The following is a 20866-nucleotide window of genomic DNA, read 5'->3' on the forward strand; positions in this document are numbered from 1 at the left end:
GTCAGAGAGGCCCTGCCTAGACCGGAAGTTGCGGAGACTCCTCCCCAACGCGGAAGTCAGCGGTCAGGCCATGCGAGTGCAGCAGCCGCAGTAAGGCACCTGCTTTGCTCTGCTCGGCTCATTTTTGCTGGGTGGGTCCCGCCCGTGGGCTACAGGGTTGGGCTGGGGGCCTGTGCTTCCTGCTCACTCCCTCGGAAAGGCGACTCCTGGTCGGAACCACTGGGCCCTCAGGATGAGCGGAGGGCGAGAGCCGAGGCCATCAGGCACCTGAGCCCTGCTCGTGGGGGGACAGCAGGCAGGAGGGACTGGGTGACCAGACCTGGGGGGGCTGGGTCCAGGCGGGTCAGGCAGGAGAGCGAGCCCAGCAGGGTGCTGAGGCCCAGTCCCTTATGCGGGTTAAAGCCACTGTGGTCAGAACTAGGCTTCAGAACCACTACTGTGAGTGGCCTACAGTGGAGGGGACCCAATAGAGCAGCCTGCCTTGTGGGCCTGTTGTGTCAGCAGACCCACTACCAGAGCAGACTCACCGCCGTGAAACTTTCAGTTCCGTTTTGTGGAGGCCAGCACAGGCAAACGCGGGGTTCTGGGAGGAGGTCCTGGGAGGGTGTCTCCGGAAGCTCACGGCTGCTGGGGTCTAACGGTCTCCAGCTAAGATGGGGCCTGTGGCGATCAAGTGCTGTCAGTCGGAGTGAAAGTACTCAAGCACTTGGGGTGACCCTTGTCATCGTCCCTTCCACCTGTACTTTGCTGGCTTGTCAGCTCCAACTTTCAGTCCTGCTGAGGAGCTGGGTGTGAGCATGTTTAATCGGAGATTGAGGACTACAGCTGTCTGTCCTTTCCCAGCCCCTGTCTTCTGTTGAGAGTTGCCAGCACCTTCCAGGCATGTACATGCAGGTGGAGACTCGCTCCAGCTCCCAGCTCCATCTAAAGAGGTCTCCGGGCATCAGGTCCTGGTCTCTGCTGGTTGGTAAGGAACTCCAGATTTTCCTCCAAATTAAAGAGCTACCTTTGTAAAGCGATAGAAAAGAAACTAAGTTTTGCTTCCTTTGCTGTACAAGTCCTAGCAACTGTTTAATTTCTGTGTACCCTACCATCTGCATGCTTTTGCAGTTGATGTCTTTTCCCCTCATAATCTGTCATTACAGAGTACTCTTCTGAGGTTCTTGTGCTTCCCATCCTAGGTGTCTGTGAATTGTGCTTCAGACCACCTGATGGGCAAGTAGTGATTTGGTTTTGTCCCTCAGTGAGGATAAGTCACCATCAAGAGGGTCACTGCCCATGCACTGTGGAGGAAATGCATTGTGAACTTATGAGGAGAGGTGTTTGGGCTATTTTTTGAGACTCTTCCTGTGGCCTCCATACTGTTTTTCCCATACTGTTAAGTGCCCATAGTACCAAGTGCAAGGAACTGGATTCAAGCTCCCACTCCCCACCCTCCAGGTAAAGCAGATCTATCTTTCACTGTCCCTCTGTCTCCCCTTCCTATCTCAACTTTTTTTTTTTAATTTTCTAAACTTTATTTATTTATTTTTAATAGAGACAGAGAGAAATTGTGAAGGAAAGGGGAAATAGAGCTGGACAGAGACAGAGACACCTGCAGACCTGCTTCACCACTAGTGAAGCTTTCCCCCTGCAGGTGGGGATCAGGGGCTTGAACCTGGTCCTTGCACTGTAGTGTGTGTGCTTAACCAGCTGCACCATTGCCTGGCCCCCAATTTCTTTTCTTTTTTTTTTTTTTTGTAAAACTTAAAAAATATCCCCTTTTGTTGCCCTTGTTTTTTTATTGTTGTTGTTATTGATGTCATCATTGTTGGATAGGGCAGAGAGAAATGGAGAGAGGAGGGGAAGACAGAGGGAGAGAGAAAGATAGACACCTGCAGACCTGTTTCACTGCTTATGAAGCGACCCCCCTGCAGGTGGGGAACCGGGGGCTCGAACCGGGATTCTTGTGCCAGTTGCGCTTTGCGCCACCTGCGCTTCACAAGCTGTGAAGCAGGTCTGCAGGTGTCTGTCTTTCTCTCCCCCCTCGTCTTCCCCTCCTCTCTCTGTCCTAACCAACAACAATAATAATAACCACAACAATAAAACAACAAGGGCAACAAAAGGGGGAAATATTAGTCTCCAGGAGCAGTGGATTTGTAGTGAGGCACTGAGCCCCATCAATAACCCTGGAGGTAAAAATAAGGGCAAAAACAAAACAAAACAAAATTATTATTATTAATTTATTAGCTAGAGACAGAGAAACTGAGAAGGGAAGGGGGAGTTAGAGAGGGAAAGAGACAGAGACCTACAGCCCTGCTCTCCTCCTACAGGTGGGGATCAGGGGCTTGAACCCTGGTCCTTGTGTACTGTAATGTGTATGCTCAACCAAGTGTGCCACTACCAGGCCCCCTCAATTTCTCTGTCTTATTGAATAAAATGAAAAAAGAAAAAAAAGGGGGGAACAGCTGCCAGGAGCAGTGGATTTATAGTACTGGCTCTGAGTCCCAGTGACTGAAAGCAAAAAAAAAAAAAAAGGGAGAGAGACATCTGCAGTACTGCTTCACTGCTTGTGAAGCTTCCCTCCTTCAGGTGAGGACTGAGGGCTTGAACCTGGGTCCTTGCACATGGTAACATGTGCCCTTCACCAGGTGACTCACCACCCAGCCCCTGCCATGCTGTGATTTAACTGCCATCTCACTGTCATTCTACACCATGTTCCCTTGGGGTAAAACCACAAGGATGGGTCCTTTGTCTGGTGCCCAGTCAACTACAGAGCCTCAAGGAAGCAGGTGCACCCAGCAAAGGTGGGAATGGTGGAGCCTGTGCGCTAGGCTGGTGGTGATCTGATAGGAAGATGCCGCTTTTTCCATTATAGGAATCCTGTCTATTGGCCTGGCTGCTGCCTACTACAGCGGAGGTGAGGAATATTACACACACACACACACACACACACACACACACACTTATAATAACTTCCTCAGCAGTTTGAGAAAGTGGGGGAAAAAGACAACCATTATTTGTGATCTGGAAAGGCCTCTTTCTTGACCTCTGGGAAGGCTAGTGCCCCTGCCCATCTCTGGAGTGTGGACCTGCCTTCAAACACCATAGCTTCTTGCAGTCTGTACTCTTCACTTGTTAATGCCTTGAGCATTTTCTTGTCCCCCCCCCAAAAAAAAAAAACTCTTCCTGAAAGTCATTCACTAGAATTGACCAAGGTGTGGTTGTGAGGGATGAACCACCCTTTCTCTGCCATTCCCCAACAGCATCCCTACCTGTCCCCATCAGTCATACACTGTTCAGTTAGCAGTAGAGGCTGGTCAGGCCCTGGGGGGACAGCTGAGGGCAGAGTTGGCCTAGCCTATCACAGTGGTCTTGAGTGATAGATCAGGGTGTCCTTTGCCAGCTAGCTGGGTGACTAAGCACCACTTCTGTCCAGAGCAGTCTGTGGACATGCTGGCCTCTGGCTCCTGCTGCTGTCCCTCACCTGCCTGTCCTATGCTTGTTCCCCAGACAGCCTGGGCTGGAAGCTCTTCTACGTCACTGGCTGCCTGTTTGTGGCTGTGCAGAACCTGGAGGACTGGGAGGTGAGGCTGATGCTGGAGGACTGCTGGGGTGGCCTGGTTTATGTGCAGTCAGCTGGGCTGGCCAGGCCAGGCCTGCTGGCTCCTGAGCTCCTCTGTAGTGGGAATCAAGGGGGGAAGCATGGTACCCAGGCTTAGAGACTCCTCACTCCAAAACTTGACTTGGGTTTCTGTGAAGCTAGATTTGACCCCTTAATATTATTCTTCTGGGAGTTGGGCGGTAGCTCAGTGGGTTAAGCGCATGTGGCACGAAGCACAAGAACCGGTGTTAAGGATGCCGGTTCGAGTCCCCGGCTCCCCACCTGCAGGGGAGTCACTTCACAGGCGGTGAAGCAGGTCTGCAGTTGTCTGTCTTTCTCTTCCCCTCTCTGTTTTCCCCTCCTCTCTCCATTTCTCTCTGTCCTATCCAACAACAACATCAATAACAACAATAACAACAATAAAAAAACAAAGGCAACAAAAGGGAAAATAAATAAATTAATTAAAAAAATATTCTTCTGTGGGGGCTGGGCAGTAGTGCAGTGGGTTAAGCACACATGGCGCCAAGTGCACGGACCAGCATAAGGATCCCGGTTCAAGTCCCTGGCTCCCCACCTGCAGGGGGGTCGCTTCACAGGCGGTGAAGCAGGTCTGCAGGTGTCTATCTTTCTCTTCCTCTCCTCTCCTCTCCTCTCTCCATTTCTCTGTCCTATCCAACAATGACAGCAATAACAACAACAATAACAACAATAATAAACAAGGGCAACAAGAGGGAAAAAAAAGCAGCCCCAGGGTGGAGGGTAGATAGCATAATGGTTATGCAAACAGACTCTCATGCCTGAGGCTCCAAGGTCCCAGGTTCAATCCCCTGCACCACCATAAGCCAGAGCTGAACAGTGCTCTGGTTAAAAAATTAAAAAAAAAAAAAAAAAAAAGCCTGCAGGACCACTGGATTTGTGGTGCAGGCACCGAGTCGCAGCAATAACTCTGGAGGCAAAAAAAAAAAAAAGTTCTTCTGCAAGCCCCTTGTAACTTTTTTTTTTAATTGTTGTTGTGGTTATTGTTGTTATTAATGTTGTTGTTGGGTATGACAGTGAGAAATGGAGAGAGGAGGGGAAGACAGAGGGGGAGAGAAAGATAGACACCTGCAGACCTGCTTTACCGCCTGTGAAGCCACTCTCCTGCAGGTGGGGAGCAAGGGGCTTGAACCGGGATCCTTATGCCAGTCCTTGTGCTTCGTGCCATGTGCACTTAACCTGTTGTACTGCTGTACTGTACTGCCTGACCCTCCCCCTTGTGACTTTTAAGGAGAGGAGTGAGGGACACCATAGCATTGCTCATGGGTGTCTCATGTAGTGCTGGAGTTCAAGTCCAGGGCCTTGGACAAAGCATGTGCTCTGCTGGATTTGTCTCCTGGCCCCGTCTTTTTGACTATATTTAGCTAAGTGCTTCATCCTTCAGTTTAACTCTCTCCCAACTGAGTTATTACGGCACCAAAGTTCCTTATTCTTGAATATTGCTATAGCACAGAATAGGAGGAGCCCTCCCTGTCCCCCCCCCCATACACACCTGCCCTTGACTATGACCCTCTTAAGGAATCGACTGAACCTCTTGACACCAGTGCTACACTGAATTCCAACCCCATTTCCCTTGTTTGAGGACCCCAGCTGTTGTACTTGGCTGCTCTTTTTTAATGTGGTGGCAAGATGCGATGCCACTGTTCCTAGGTCAATCTCTTTACTCCCGTTATATCAGAGAAGACATCATAGTACTGCTTCATTGTCCATGGAGGTTCCCCTGTGTATCCAGACTTGTTATGGTAAAGCATGCATGCTTCCAGCCAAGCTATGCCCTGACCATACATGCTTTTCTTTGGCTTGCAGTGAGAACTGAGTAATGGTCTAGGAAGTGGCACAGTGGAAAAAGCATTGGACTTTCAAGTTTGAGGTCCCAGCTTTGATCCTTGGCATCATATGTACCAGAGACAGAGAGAGAGAGAGAGAGAGAGAGAGAACGAGAACAGAGCATGTGCTTTGATCTTTGACACCTGCTTCTCTTTATACCTGCAGCCCCCTTCCCCACCCCACAGCTAGTCTGAGAGGATCAGGCCACAGGTGTTTGCCTCTGGCAGAGCAGCACTTAGGGTGTTGGGGGTCTTTGGCAAAGAACTAAAAATTCCCTTTTTGAATGTCTACCTGGAGGGGTAGGGGTGTAGTGGGTGAGCCTGCACCCCCTCCTCCTTGGAGGTTTACATGCAGCCAGCTGGCATGAAGGCAGCAGCCAGACCACTCTCTGACTGGTTTGCAGGAAGCCATCTTCAACAAGAGCACTGGGAAGGTCATTTTGAAGACTTCCAGCCTGTACCGGAAGCTGCTGACCCTCTCCAGAGCAGGCCATGAACAAGGTGGGGCATGGGGAGCAGCCATCTGTGTTGGCCCAAAGCCCAGGCTGGGTTCAGGCTTGCTGCTGGGGGTGTCCTTCCTCATGGAAGTGGGGCGCCCCCAGAGACTCCCAGTGCAGGAAGTGGTTGGGCAACCCCTTGCGCAGGTGCTGACCCCCCAGAGCCCAGGAAAGCATTTCCAGCATTGGTGAAAATGAGGCAGAGAGGGGTGGGGCCATGCTCAGCTTTCCTGGCTCCTGGGAACTAGCAGGCTAGAGGGGCCTTCTCGATGGAATGGGTATTAACCAGCAGTCACGTGACCCTCAGGGTCTGTCCCATGACATCTTTATATATATGTGTGTGTATGTATATATATATATACACGCACACATATATATATTTGCTTTTTTTTTTTTTTAAAGATTTTATTTATTTATTTATGAGAAAGATAGGAGGAGAGAGAAAGACATCAGACATCACTCTGGCACATATGCTGCCAGGGATCAAACTCGGGAACTCATGCTTGAGAGGCCAAAGCTTTATCACTTTGCCACCTCCCAGACCACACTATTTTTGCTTTTTAAATTTACAATTATCTTTATTGGATAGACAGACAGAAATCAAAAGGGAGGGGTGATAGAGAGGGAGAGAGACACCTGCAGCCCTGCTTCACCACTTGTAAAACTTTCCCCCTGCAGGTGGGGGCCGGGGACTTGAACCAGTCCTTGCGCATTGTAATACACGCGCTCAACCAGGTACGCCACCACTTGGCCCCCTTTTATATTTTTTAAAAGATTTTTTAAATATTTACTTATTTCCTTTTTGTTGCAGTTGTTGATGTTGTCAGTGTTGGATAGGACAGAGAGAAATGGAGAGAGGAAGGGAAGACAGAAGGGGGAGAGAAAGATAGACACCTGCAGACCTGCTTCACTGCTTGTGAAGCGACTCCCCTGTGCAGGTGGGGAGCTGGGGGTTCGAACCAGGATCCTCACTCCAGTCCTTGTGCTTTGCGCCATGTGCGCTTAATCCACTGCACTACCGCCCGACTCCCAACCCCATACAATCTTAAGGTGCTGCCTAGCCTCTGACACTGAGTGGCACATGGCAGGTACAACCCTCTATACAGAGTGGTCCTGGAGCCACCAAGTCCAGCACGCAGGAGGGTGAGGGAAGGGCTGGAGCTGCTGCTGACTGCTCTGCCCACAGTGGTGGTGATGCTGAACGACATCCGAGACGTGAATGTGGAAGAGGAGAAGGTCCGGTACTTTGGGAAGGGCTACGTGGTGGTGCTACGGTTTGCAACGGGCTTCTCCCACCCCCTCACCCAGAGTGCTGTCATGGGCCACCGCAGGTGAGGCCCATGCCCCTGCCTGCCAGGCACCCAAGGGACTGCCCAGTATAGAGGTGGGTGGGTAGGCATATAAGGGCAGAGTGCAGGTTAAGAGGACCAGCCTGGGGATGTCAAACTCCCATTAGAGGTGGGGATTGCAGGGGTTCCTACCCATGTGGGGACCAAGGACTAGTCTGGGGTTGTATGAGTGTGGGGATGAGGACAGAAGGTGCCAGGTCCTGGTGGAGAGCCCCGGGGCAGCTGGAGGTGAATGGTCCTAGGTTTACTGAGGGTGGCTGTGTCTCCACTGTGGTGACCCACCTTCTTGATGCCCCGGTCCAGTGACGTGGAAGCCATCGCTAAACTCATCATCAGCTTCCTGGAGCTGCACCGGCTAGAGAGTCCCCTGGAGCTGTCTCAGAGCAGTGACAGTGGGGCTGAGGGTCCTGACAGCCAGAGCTGACGCCACAGCTGCAGTCCTAATGGGCCTCAGCAGGCCTGACAGGTACTGTCACTTTGTTCTCTGCACCTGCTGGATCCCTGGGCAGCCCCAGGACGGGACCCTGCGCCTTGCTTCTGCCCCTGAGCTAAACCCACTGGACCCACCTGCAGTCTCCAAGGCATTGAGGGAGGACAAGGCAGTGGATGTGCCTCCTGGAGCCAAGCGGGGCATATGGTGATGGCTGGACAGACCTGCCTTCAGTGTGGGTGGGGGTTGGGGGGCTCAAGCTACTAAATGGGGCTATTGGGGTGCATCTGAGCATTGAGTAGGTGGAGGTGCTTATCAGCTTTGGCTGCACCTGTTAGGAAGGAGGCAATGCTAGACACAGACACTGCCACACTATCCCCAGGAGTCTTGTCACTTTCCCTGGCTGGATGTCCTCAGTGGGCAGATGTGAAGTGACTGTGCTGCAGCTGCCTCAAGCCCCCTTCCCCCTTGCTGATGGCCTGTCTGGGACCCAACAGTGGTGCTACAGGGCCTCATGGGGTCAGTGTTCCACTCCACCCTCCACCCAGACAAAGGACACTTGACAACAGCAGGGTCTCTGTTGCAGTGTTTACAAACCAGGACCTCTCCCTCGGAAGTCAGACTTCCCTGACCTGAGAAGACCTGGCACTGGGTCCATTGTGCTTGGCAGGGGGTCCTCACCACCCCTTTGAGGGGCTAGGGCCGCTCTTCCTCTAGAAGCAGAGTGCCTCCAAGGTATACTTCAGACTGCCTCCACAGGGGACTTCTGGTCCCTGGTGGCCCCAGAAGGCTGCACCTGAGAAAGCCAGCTGGAACTGGGGAGGCTGATGTGCCTGCCCTTGGCAGGTCAGGATGCAGGGTGAGGAGGGGAAGTTGAGGGCAGGGTCAGAACTAAGAGAAACGAGTAGTTCCCTTTTCTATAGAATGGCTGACTATCTACTCTTAGTTTGTGACACGCTTGTTAAAAAAATGTCAGCATTAGGTTTTTAATGGTTAGATCAGAAGGTTTTTTTTTTCTTTATACTAAAATAAAGGCAAATGCTGCAATTGGTCTCTGTTGTGTTTACCAAGGGTTGTAAGACTCTCTGAAGTGAGGGAGGGGGAGTCTTCTGGGCTGCCTCTATGCCAGAGCCCCTCAACTGAGCCCTTGCTTGGGCTAGTGGGCACTTATGGTAGAATTTTCTGTTAGGAGTCCCAGCTCCTGTTTTCTTTCTCTTTTTTTATTTGCACAGATTCAATTACAGTTCTACATGCAGACTGCTAAATAGGTCCTGATATGCCTTTTTCCTTTGATATGTTCTGCTTTTTTCCCTGCAAGTAACATTTGCAGTGCTTGTGCAGGCATGGTGCCAAGCTGGGGAGAAGGCCTACTGCAGCCCAGCCCCACTGAATCCTCTCAGGGCCCCTGGGCCCCATCTGTGGGGCTGGTGGCCTCATGGAGGTCTTGCAGCAGGTCCTGTAGCCGACGCAAGCTAGGCTGCACGTTCTCTTCCAGCCACTCCTCCACGGCATCTGGGTAGAAGACACGCTGCAGTGCAGCCTCCAGCTCCCTCACCAGTGTGTCCCACCTGGCCAGCAGGCTGCAGACAAGATGGAGCTGTGTGCTGCTCTGCACCTCAGACCTGCAGTACAGCCCACCCAGCAGGCCTGGAGGACAGGCTTCAAGTGGAAAGCCTGTGGTCAGAGACACCAGTATAGGTGACAGACAGCTCAGGGCTGTGAAAACTGGCTGGCAGGACTCTGTCCCCAGGACCATAAGGTAGGGAAGGGTTGACTCTGGATGAGCCTGGATCCTCTATGAGGCATTCAGGTACCTTCTCTTTTTTTGGAATGTCCTAGCTTCTAATGTTGAGGACAGTACAGCTGGCTCAGCCCAAGTCCCTTTATCTGGGAGTCCATGGCAAGCTGGTCTCGGATCAGCAGATCCCAGCACAGAGAGACTGGGGTGGGAAAGGGCGGGCGGTGGTGTCACGGGGTGGCTACCTGAGTGCCTGGGGCTGGATGTGCTGGAGCATGACCGGGTGGACAAGCTTCCGCCTACGATGGTAGGGGCTGAACCAGCCCGTCACGTATCTGAGGACAAATGAATATGCACAGGTGAGGTCCCTGGGGTGGTCCTCGAGGACAGCCTCCTACTAGTTTTAAAACACTTCTACTGGGAGGCAGCACAATGGATAAAACACTGGACCCACAAGCATGAGGTCCCAAGTTTGATCCCTGGCATTGCATTTACCAGAGTGATGCTTTGATTCAGACATTTAAAAAATAAAACAACACCTGGAAGAGCACGTACTTTACTATATGTAAGGACTTGGGTTCAAGCCCTGGCACCACATAGGATCACCATGCATGGCAGGTGCTATGTCTTTGTCTTAAAATGTGGGTAATGCTGCATGGAATGAATGCTGGGATACATGGGCACAAAGCCCCAATATACCAAATAACATAAAATAAAAATAAAGGTTGTTTCCCCCTAGTAAATCAGTTTAGGATGGGGTATCTTCCCTGTGTGTGGGCAGTGGGGGAGCAACCAGGGGTTCTGGGGCCTGGCTCTCTGCCTGCTCACCTGTCCCTCTCCAGCAGTGCGTCCACAGAGCTGCGCAGATGAAAGCTGACTTGCGTGATGAGGGCCAGGATGTCACTTCCAGGGAATGAGGCAGCTCCCTCGCTGCAAGAGGCAGCCTGTGAGGGGGTCTGTACGTGACAGGGGCCGGGGGAGGGAGCTGGTGGACAGGGACATACCTTGTAAAATTTGTCACATCTAGGCTCGGAATCCCAAGAAAGTTCTCCACTCTGGCTTTAATGTCTTCGGCAAAACCTCCTGAAACCAACCAGACAGAGCCATTTGGAGGGGCCTTTTTTGGTTTGTTTTTTGTTTTTAATATTTAGTTATTAATCTGAGAGGGAAATAGAAAGAGCATAGCTCTGGCACATGTGATGCTGGGGATTGAACTCCTGACCCTATGCTTGAGAGTCCAATATTTTATCCATTGATTTACCTCCCAGCCACTTGGAGGGAGAGGCCTCTTAAAGTGGGAAGCAGTGTTGGCCAGAGCTCTAAGCAAGCCAAACCATGATCATGCCAACCCCAGGACCTCAGGGACGGGCCAGCCCACCACTGCCTATACAGCTACAAAATGTGTTTTGCTCAAGGCAAGAGAAGAGGGGCTGGAAATCTGGCTCAGCAGGAGAGCACAGGGCTTGCATGTATGATGTCCCAGGTTCAGTCCCCATGGGTGCTAGAACTGAGCAGTGCTGTCTCTCACATACAAAAATAAATCTTAAAACAGAAACAAATGAGAACAGGACTAAGAGCAGCACTGTTGGCAGAGCAGTCCACAGCAATGGCTGCTGAGATGTGGTCTGGGCCTCCCTGTTCCCCTGGAGCCCACACAGACCTCCAGAGCTTAGGCAGCAGGTCTCTTTGTGGGATACTCTTATCAAGTGATGGGGACCAGCCAGCAAGGCTAAGAGTGGCCTAGAAAGGAGCTAGAACTCAGGTCCTGCAGTACTGCCCAGCCCATGTGGCTTGGGCCACTTAGTAGCTGCACCTGACATGGCTGTTGTGTGGACGGGTCCTTGTCCACCGATGCCTGTGCCCAAACACTCCATAGGGAGCTGGTGGAGGCCTATCTCCACTTCCTCAAGCCCTGGCATTCAGGGTGTTTGCTACAGAGATGGGACTTTTCTGCACCCCATCTGTGATGAATTTCTCTTGTGGGTTCACTGTTTCTGGGGCACATGCTTCCCCTGCTAACTTCCTGGCCCGTCTTGTTTAGGTTTGAAGACCCGTGTGGGCAGGGGACTTAGACACTGGGCCTCTGACTTCCTGGAAAGAGCAGGGAACCATACCGTACAGGAGTGACTGTAGGCAGACGGCCAGAGATGGGATTCCCACTGGTAGCAGCTCACACAAGACGGAGAGGTGGTCGTATCTGTGTCCAGGGGAGGGGTGGTGCTGAGTGCCCAGTGCCAGCTGCACCCAGATCATCAGCTGCTGGAAATAGTTTGGGCTCCCTGGATGTGTGGGTGGAAATCATGCCCTCAGCCCTACAGGATTCCCTAACTTCCCTAATAAAGTTTAGGGCTTGGGGTCACCACCCTGAAATCCTTGACTTTGTGAGGTCAAGGTTCAGCAGGGCGAAGGCACATGACTTCCCTGCCCTTGTCTTCATGAAGGACCAGGGGCTTCTTTGTGGATCCATTTCTCAAGTGGTGTAAACTCTGTAGGAGCCCAACCCCTGCTCATACCTTGGGGAAGCAAGGCTGTGGGCGGAGGACACACAGGTGTTTGGTGCTAGTGGGGGGTGTGGGGCAGTATCCTCTATGCAGGGCCCCTCAGAGTGTTGGTCATTTTCTTTTCCAAGCATGGGAAGGACAGGCTAAGGGTGGACAGGCCAAGGAGGGGGTGCTCACCTCTGCCAGCCAGTCAGGACAATGCCCTGCAGGCTGTCTGCTGGGGTGCTGGCCGCCACCTGGAGCCACTGCAGGTGGTTTCTGAGGTGATGCTCGATGGGCGTCAGTGCCTGGCTTACTCCTGTGGAGCCCTTGAAGGCACTGGCAGCCCAGAGTTGAGGAAACCCACACTTGCGGTACTTTTCCATGAGGAGGGCTGAGCAAGAAAGGAGAAGGGTTCTGGTCTGACTCCGTGAGAGGTGTGGCATTCATGTCCAGCATGACACCAGCAAGAGCCCATGGCACTGGGCTTAGTTCTGGCTGGTGTACGCCTTCCTGAGGAGTTCAGGTTCCTTGGGGATAGACTACCCGATGGGACCAAGCTATACCAGAACAAAAGCTTAAATGAGTCTGTGGACAGTTGGGCAGTCAGGGATGTAGGGTCTTGGGGATGTACAGAGGCAATGCAATACTGACCCTTGGCCTGGACGTCCAGATTGGCCCTGTAGTCCCAGAGCACGGGCTCCACCAGCTGTGGCACCCCTGACACTGGAGACAGAGTGAATGAGTGCTAGGCTGCCCAAGATACCCCAACAGCCCACACAGATCAAGGGCAGCCTTTTCAGCACACAGGGATCCTGCTGCAGATCTGACACAATCTGCTTTAGAAATGGACACACATCTATCAGTCTCTGTGGTAGCAAGTCTAGGGCTGCATCCTGCCACGGGGATACACTGCTGACTGAACTGAATTCCAACCCAGTGTTATCAAGCCCAGTGGTTACGAGTGGGTAGTAGGAGCCATGAGGACACTAAGCCTCACAGAAACATGGGCACTGGGGCTCCTGCCTGGAGAGGCTGGGATGCATTGGCTGAGGGTGCGCCTGACCCTCACTTCAAAGCCACAGGCAGGGTAAGTGTCCCCCAACCAGCTAGTGTGTCTAGCAGTCAGTGTGACTCCAGCCTTGGAGTCTGCTGAAAACACATAGCAAGTTCTCTCAACACCACTCCCTGAGGCTGATTCCCCTCCCATCCTGAGGGCTTTCTCTCTCTAATTCCCATCTGTACCCCTGTGAAGCCCCTGGTGAAGACGTCGGCTTTAAGGGGATAGTCTAAAGTGAGGGCACCTGGCAGCTTTATGGCTGCTTCCTGGCATTTTGGAGGTCTCTTCCTTCCCTCTTGGCACCTGAGCCCACCCTGCCTCATTGGGTCACCCCACCTACCCGAGAGCTGGTCCTCAGGGATGTCCCGCAGCATGTCATCCCACACCAAGGGTGTCGTGGTGGGGTACCGGCCCCGCACATAGCTGGCCACCGCCTTCATGTGGGACAGGCACAGCTTGGCTTTGGTGTTGTGTTCCTGCTGCAGCCACTGTCTCGAGGCCTCCCCCTCCCCAAGGTAATAGACCTGGAGGAGAGAGCAGGGTCTAGTGTCCTAACCTGGACACCTGCTGCTGCCCTTCTCTGTGCTGGCAGAAAAGGGCTTGGGGTGGGGCGGCCTGGCAACTGGGGCAGGCTGGGAGTTGGGGCACACACCTCATCACAGCCCATGTGGAACCACCGGGAGCCTGGATGCAGTTTCAGGACCTGGTCCACCATGGTGCCCACCAGAGCCAAGGACTCGGCCTCATGAGGGTTCAGAGTGTTGGGGAACACTGCCACTTCCCGTAGGTGAGCGAGAGCCTGGTGCTTCAGCACGAACTGCAGAGACAGGACAAAGCGTAGGTGGAATCAGGCCCCACAGTGTGGGAGGACTGGGGTATGGACACCTGTGGGATCTGGCTGTGAGTTTCCAGCTGGTTCTCCAGGCCTGTGTCTCCACTGAGGCTGGTTCACACTCAGCGTCAGGCTCAGGAGGCTCCTTGCTACAGTAGTGTGAAGAGAACAGTAGATCTTCAAGTAAACCTAGCTGAACCATTTGCCAAAAACCACTCATCAAAAGTGAACTACAAGCTGGTGTGGGCTACTCCTGAGAGCTAGTTAGAACTTTGCCAAGAACAGGCTTTCTGTAGCTTCTTGCCTACAGTGCTCCCTGGGCTGTCTTGGGATTGGCTCTGGGCAACTGCCCTGTCCTTCCCTCAGAGCTACGTGTTGGTAAAAACAGCAAACCCCCCTGAAATTTCAGGGGTGAGTTGCTATATCTGGAAGCCTGAGTGGAGAGGTGGGAAGGGGAATCAGAAGACTAAAAGTTGGTTGAGCTCCTAGTGCCTCTGGCCTCTGAAGTACAAGGAGCCTTATGAGTTCAAGTGCTAACTGTGCCCAACTCTGGAGGACCACCAGCTGTAAAGACAGAGGGGTTATGCCTCTAGTAACCCAGATTAAAAATAAAGATAAGAACGGAAAACGAGTTGGAGATACAGCATAGTGGCTGTGGAAAAGACTTGCATGCTGGAAGCTCTGAGGTCTCAGGTTCAGTCCCCAGCACTGCCACAACCCAGAGCTGAGCAGTGCTCTGGTAAAAATAAAAGTCACAGAGATGGGAAATCAAACCCTGTAGCTAAAATTCAGGTAAGGGGCTGAACATTGGTGCACCTGTTTGAGTCTATGTTTTAACCATACACAAGCACCTGGGTTTGAGCCCTTAGTCCACCTGCAGGGGAAGGAAGCCTCATGAGTGGTGAAGCAGTGTTGCAGGTCTCTCTCTCCCTCTCTCTTTCTCCTCCCCTCTCAATTTCTCTGTCCTATCAAGTAAAAGGAAATTAAAAAAAAAAAAAAGAAAAAAGAAAAAATGGCTGCCAGAAGTGGTGGATTTGTCATGTAGGTACTGAACCTCAGCAGTAACCCTGGTGGAAAAAAACTCCAGTGGTCTGGGAGGTGGCACAGTGAATAAAGTATTAGGCTCTCAAGCATGATGTTCTGAGTTCAGTCCCCAGCAGCACATGTACCAGAATGATATTCTGGTTATCTTTCTCTTTCTCTCCCCTCCTAGCCCTTTCATTAAAAAGTAAATAAAAGGGAGTCGGGCTGTAGCGCAGCGGGTTAAGCGCAGGTGGCGCAAAGCACAAGGACCGGCATAAGGATCCCAGTTTGAACCCCGGCTCCCCACCTACAGGGGAGTCGCTTCACAGGCGGTGAAGCAGGTCTGCAGGTGTCTTTCTCTCCCCCTCTGTCTTCCCCTCCTCTCTCCATTTCTCTCTGTCCTATCCAACAACGACAACAACAATAATAACTACAACAATAAAACAACAAGGGCAACAAAAGGGAATAAATAAATAAAATAAATATTAAAAAAAAGATTCACAAAAAAAAAAGTAAATAAAATCTTTTAAAAATGTTAAAAGAGGGTGGGGGTAGATAGCATAATGGTTATGCAAACAGACTCTCAAGCCTGGGGCATCGTCAAGTCCCAAGTTCAATTCCCTGCACCACCATAAGCCAGAGCTGAGCAGTGCTCTGGTAAAAAAAAAAAGTTAGAGAGAGAGTGGGGCCAGGCAGTGGCACACCTGGTTAAATGCACACATTACAGTGCGCAAGAACCTGGGTTCAAGGCCCTGGTCCCCACCTGCATGGGGAAAGCTTCACAAGTGGTGAAGCAGGGCTACAGGTGTCTCTCTGTATCTCTCTCCACTCCTCCTTCCCTGTTTCTCTCTGTCTCTGTCCAATAATAAATACAAATATTGAGAGAGAGAGGGAGAGAGAGAGAGAACAAAAATAATCCAGGCAATTTATAGCTCCTAGAGGGGGAAGATGTCAGAAGTTATAGCATTTCCTCTGTGGAATCTGGATGTCTGGAAAAAAAAAAAAAAAAAAGAAGTTATAGCATATGGTATTTTTATCTTTCTGCCTTTTAAACAAGATACTATATATCAAACCCAGCACCTCTCATAGGTAAGACATGCACTCAATAAGCATGCTGAGGCCCCTCCTTGGCCTGCTTTACCAGGCAATCTGAAATGTCCAGTTCTCAACCAAAAATTGTGAGACAAATGCAAACAAGCTGGAAGTGAAACCCAGACTCAACAGAAAGTGATGCTGAGTGGGCCCAGATGTTGGGGCTTTCAGGCAGTTATTTCAAAGAGCTGTTACAAAGATAGTCCAGAAGACTCAGTGACTGAGATTACTAGTCAACAGAAAGTCTCCAATCTGAGTAACAGCAAGAAAAGGTGGAAGAGAATGAACAGAGCCTGAGACTGTGGGGCAGTGTCAGGAGCACTAATTTATATGCAAGGTGTTCTAGGAGAAGGAGAGCAGAGGATAGAAAGTCATTGAAGAAATGGTCCAAATAGAGAGATGTCTGGCAGGCGGAGAACAGGGCTTGCATATCTGAGGCCCTGGGTTAATTCCCAGCACTGCATGTGCTGGAGAGGTGCTTTTTTTTTTTCATAAAATAAGTAAAAAAAAAAAAAATCTTCTAAAAGACATAAATGATGTAAGAAAAATAACATTCAAAAAAAGAAAAAGAAAAATAACATATCCTCTTTCTTGTTTTACAGGGCAGGACAGAGAGAAACTGAGAGAGAAGGGGAGACGGAGAGGGAGAGAAAAAGATAGACAACTGCAGACCTGCATCACCACTTGTGAAGTGCTCCCTCCTGCAGGTGGGGAGCAGAGGCTTGAACCTGGGTCTTTCTGCATGGTAGTACACTGAATCGGGTATGCCGCCACCTGACCACATGCTATATTTATCTCTATGCAAAAATGCATCATGATTTTTCCAACAACCCAACATATCAAGAGGCAAAGGAACAGTATATCCAAATCAATTCTGAAAGAGTAAGGCTAAAAGGGGCCAGGGTACATAGCACAGGACTTGCATGTGTGAGGCTCACACTGCATATGCCAAAGCTGAGTAGTGCTTTGGTCTCTCATAATAAATAAAAATATAAGTAAACATAAATAAAGTTGGAGGAATCTCACTGATTTGAAGATTTACAGTAAAACCATAACACTGAAAATAATGTTACTGACAAATGTGCAGATAAATGGAACAGAGTAGAGGGTCTAAAAGCAGACAGATATTATCAGTTGGTTTCTGACAAAGGTGCAAAGGCAGTTCAAAATCCCAAATTTTGGGGGGTCGGGCAGTACCTTAGCGGGTTAAGTGCACGTGGTGCAAAGCGCAAGGACCAGCATAAGGATTCCAGTTCGAGCCCCCAGCTCGGCTCTCCACCTGCAGGGGAATCACTTCATAGGTGGTGAAGCAGGTCTAAAGGTGTCTCTTTCTCTACCCCTATCTGTCTTCCCCTCCTCTCTCCATTTCTCTCTGTCCTATCCAACAACGCAGGACATCAATAACAACAACAGTAACCACAGCCAGGCTATAACAACAAGGGCAACAAAAGGGGGAAAAATGGCCTCCAGGAGCAGTGGATGCATGATGCAGGCACTGAACCCCAGTAATAACCCTGGAGGAAAAAAAAAATCAAAATCCCAAATTTTCAAGAGAGAATTTTTTTTCCTCAATAGATGGTATTGGCACAAGTGTTACTCTTGAGTGGTTAAAAACTATATGCAAAAAGGAACTCAAAATGAATCAGAAGTCTGCCATGAAAATGTGCTTTTAAAAGAGAGCACTTGGGGGCTGGGTGGTGGCACACTTGATTGAGCGCACATGTTGCAATGCACAAGGACCTGGGTTCGAGCTCCTGGTCCCTACCTGCAAGGGGAGAGCTTTGCAAGTGGTGAAGCAGTGCTGTCACCCCTTCCCTCTCGATTTCTGGCTGTCTCTATCCAATAAATAAATAAAGATAAACAATTTTTAACATATAGCCCATCAAAGGGGAAAAAACTATATCAAAATTAAAGCTTAGTTTTTTTTTTATTTTAAATACACTGTTAAGAGAATGAAAAGGCAAACTAGAAAGTGGGAGGAAAAATTTGCAAGTCACCTACCTAACAAAATACTTGTATCTAGAATATACAAAGAACATTTAAAAACTCAGAAAATGAAATGAGTTATGTAGTTGAATAGTTGCTTCCCCAAAGAGGATTTACTCATGCTGATTAAATACAGAGGACCCTAATAGTGTTGGGAGAGGTGATTTACTGGGGGATGTGAGGGGGGATTGGTTCATGAGGTGCAAAGTGTTAACAGCATATCAGAAGGGAGGAATCTGCCTGGACAGCTAGAGGACTGATGATGAGGTAAATAACAAAGGCTTGGGAATATGGATAAGAAGCTGGACTCAGGAGTTGGGCGGTAGCACAGCAGGTTAAGCACAGGTAGTGCAAGGGGCAAGGACCAGCGTAAGGATCTTGGTTCGAGCCCCCTGCTCCCCACCTGCAGGGGAGTCACTTCACAGGCGGTAAAGCAGGTCTGCAGGTGTCTTTCTCTCCCCCGTCTTCCCCTCCCCCTCTCCATTTCTCTCTGTCCTATCCAACAACGACAACATCAATAACAACAACAACAACAAAAAAGGGCAACAAAAGGGAAAATAAAAAGCTGGACTCAGGTGAAAACTCTTGGAGTAAATGATAAAGGACAGACCTGTGGTGCTCATCTGTGGAACACAAGTACTCAGGGGGTCATCACAGCAGGTTTGATTTAATCTACTTCCCATGGTGTTGCAGACAAGAACATTTTATTTATTTATTTATTTATTTATTTATTTATTTATTTATGCCATCAGGGTTATCTCTGGAGCACGGTGCTGGCACTAGGAATCTATTGCTCCTGGCAGCCATTTTTTTTCTTTCTTTTTTTTTTCCTTTTTCTATTATGCTTGGTAGGACAGAGAGAAATTGGGAGTGGGGTGGGACAGAGGGAGGGAGAGAGACACCTGCAGACCTGCTTCACCACTCATGAAGTGCCTTCTGCAAGTGAGAAGCAGGGGGTTGAACCCAAGTTCTTGTGGATGGAAATACGTGTGTGCTTGGGGCTGGGTGGTGGCGCACCTGGTTGAGTGCACATGTTGCAATACTCAAGGACCCAGGTTCGAGCCCCAGGTCCCCACCTGCAGGGGGAAAGCTTTGAGAGTGGTGATGCAGGGTTGCATGTAGACACTGTCTCTTTCCCCTTCTGTTCGATTTCTGACTGTCTCTATCCAATAAATAAATGAAGATAATAAAAAAGTTAAAAAAATAATAAATACGCATGCTTGACCTGGTTTGCAACTGCCTGATCCACAGACAAGCAAATGTTCAAAGATCATACAGGAGCCTGGGAAAATATTTTTAATATTAAAAAAATGAAATGGGACACAAAGCTAACTATTGCATGTAACCATATAAGGAAATATATTGTGTGTGTGCACGTGTATGTATATATCTCCTATGAGAGATAGTGAAAGAAGCCAAAGCACCATGCCAACAAACACAACACTGGGCATTGAACCAGCAGCCCCAAGCATGCAAGTCTTGCTCTTTCAGTTGCACAATTCTTCAGTAGCCCCACATACTCATACTTTGATGAACAGAAAGCAATCTGGGCAACCAGGGAAATGGTCCCACTGGTAGAGTGAGGGACTTCCATGCCAGAGGTTCCTGCTTTGACACCTGGGGCCGCATGTGTCAGAATGGTGCTCTGGCTTCTTTCTCTCTCATGTGAAATAAATAAAACACATCTTTATTTTTTAAATTGTTTTATATTATTATTATCACCAGAGCACTGCTCAGTTCTGGTTTTTGGTGGTGTGGGAGATTGAACCTGAGACTTTGGAGCCTCAGCCATAAGAGCCTTTTGGCATAATCATTACGCTGTCTCCCCTACCCAATAAAACACATCTTTAAAGAAAAAAATACAGCAACCTGGCCACTGTGCTTCGTTAGTCCCCAGCTCCCCTTCTGTCTTTTTCCCTTCATTCCTTGGGTATTGGTGCTCTGGCCCTTGATACCACAGTCTGGCTGTTCAATGGGTAGGTTTCCTGAAGCTTCTCAGCAGCCAAACTGCTTCTACCCAGTGCACCCCAAGCCCCACTTGGTATCAGGCAACTTACACTTTTTTTTTTTTTTTCCTCCTCCAGGGTTACTGCTGGGCTCGGTGCCCGCACCATGAATCCACCGCTCCTAGAGGCCATCTTTCCACCCCCCCCCCTTTTGTTGCCCTTGTTGCAGCTTCGTTGTCGTTGTGGTTATTATTATTGCCCTTGTCGATGCAATTCGTTGTTGGATAGGACAGAGAGAAATGGAGAGAGGAGGGGAAGACAGAGAATGGGAGAGATAGACAGACACCTGCAGACCTGCTTCACCGCCTGTGAAGCGACTCCCCTGCTGGTGGGGAGCCGGGGGCTCGAACCGGGATCCTTACGCCGGTTCCTGCGCTTTGCGCCACATGCGCTTAACCCACTGCGCCACCGCCTGACCCCCCAACTTCTACTTTTTATACTCACTTCCATGTGTCCGAATGTCTGCACCAAGGGCACGACCTCCAGCCCGTGCTGTGCAGCCAGATGCAGGATCTCGTTGATTTCTGAGGGGCTAGAGACAGACACCGAGAAGATTATGGCAGATACTGGAACAAACCCCCACCCCCTCCTTGCCATGTTTCTGGGGCACAAACCTAGGGAAACTAGTGTAGTTTCTAATGATAAACAGATCTTGGGATATTTTTAAGGTTTCAGAGGATTTAAGAATGTGGGAGATGATGCTCTCTCTATTCCACCCTCAAGTAAGGGCTTTAAAAAATTTATTTTATTTTTATTTCTTTATTGTGGGATTAATCTTCTACAGTTGACATAGTTTTTATTTTTTATTTAATTAATTATTTTTTTTTACCAGCGCACTGTTCATCTCTGGCTTATGGTGGTGCAGGGACTGAACCTGGGGCTTTGTAGCCTCAGGCATCAGAGTCTATTTGCATAACCGTTATGCTAT

The 20866-nt window shown here is 49.9% G+C and overlaps 2 protein-coding genes across 7 annotated transcripts in view; one reads left to right on the forward strand and one right to left on the reverse strand.

Moving 5' to 3' along the window:
* Positions 1-8955, forward strand: LOC103114726 (cytochrome b-245 chaperone 1). 2 transcript variants are annotated; one of them, XM_007524453.3, is made up of 7 exons: positions 1-131; positions 844-967; positions 2858-2899; positions 3493-3566; positions 5850-5946; positions 7129-7273; positions 7595-8954. In XM_007524453.3, the coding sequence occupies exons 2-7, from the start codon at positions 883-885 to the stop codon at positions 7713-7715; spliced, it is 564 nt and encodes a 187-aa protein (XP_007524515.1). In that variant the 5' UTR covers positions 1-131; positions 844-882; the 3' UTR covers positions 7716-8954. The 2 variants fall into 2 exon arrangements, with proteins under 2 accessions (XP_007524515.1, XP_016044243.1); XM_016188757.2 differs by lacking the exons at positions 1-131; positions 844-967; positions 2858-2899; positions 3493-3566 and adding an exon at positions 4832-5361 and having other exon boundaries at positions 7595-8955.
* The window catches only part of HEXD (hexosaminidase D), a 21244-nt gene continuing 9298 nt past the window's right edge, over positions 8921-20866 (reverse strand). For 4 of the 5 annotated variants that reach the window (XM_060171698.1, XM_060171699.1, XM_016188755.2 and 1 more), the window contains 10 exons: positions 20383-20470; positions 13652-13816; positions 13340-13523; positions 12594-12665; positions 12138-12333; positions 11574-11656; positions 10464-10542; positions 10288-10389; positions 9705-9794; positions 8921-9301 (listed from right to left, as the gene is read on the reverse strand). In XM_060171698.1, the coding sequence (XP_060027681.1) occupies positions 9118-9301; positions 9705-9794; positions 10288-10389; positions 10464-10542; positions 11574-11656; positions 12138-12333; positions 12594-12665; positions 13340-13523; positions 13652-13816; positions 20383-20470 (1243 nt within the window). In that variant the 3' untranslated portion in view covers positions 8921-9117. The remainder of the gene's footprint in view (positions 9302-9704; positions 9795-10287; positions 10390-10463; positions 10543-11573; positions 11657-12137; positions 12334-12593; positions 12666-13339; positions 13524-13651; positions 13817-20382; positions 20471-20866) is intronic. The other variant, XM_016188756.2, reaches the window with a different exon arrangement.

The sequence above is a fragment of the Erinaceus europaeus genome, chromosome 14 (genome assembly GCF_950295315.1).
Source record: "Erinaceus europaeus chromosome 14, mEriEur2.1, whole genome shotgun sequence".
NCBI classification, from domain to species: Eukaryota; Metazoa; Chordata; class Mammalia; order Eulipotyphla; family Erinaceidae; genus Erinaceus; species Erinaceus europaeus.

What these genes read in the sequence shown, in the direction of transcription:
- LOC103114726 (XM_007524453.3), top strand. Translation starts at nt 883, where the DNA reads ATGTACATGCAGGTGGAGACTCGCTCCAGCTCCCAGCTCCATCTAAAG. An exon ending in CAGAGCAGGCCATGAACAAG is followed by an intron (nt 5,947 to 7,128) that starts GTGGGGCATGGG and finishes CTCTGCCCACAG; the next exon opens with TGGTGGTGATGCTGAACGAC. An exon ending in GCTGTCATGGGCCACCGCAG is followed by an intron (nt 7,274 to 7,594) that starts GTGAGGCCCATG and finishes GCCCCGGTCCAG; the next exon opens with TGACGTGGAAGCCATCGCTA.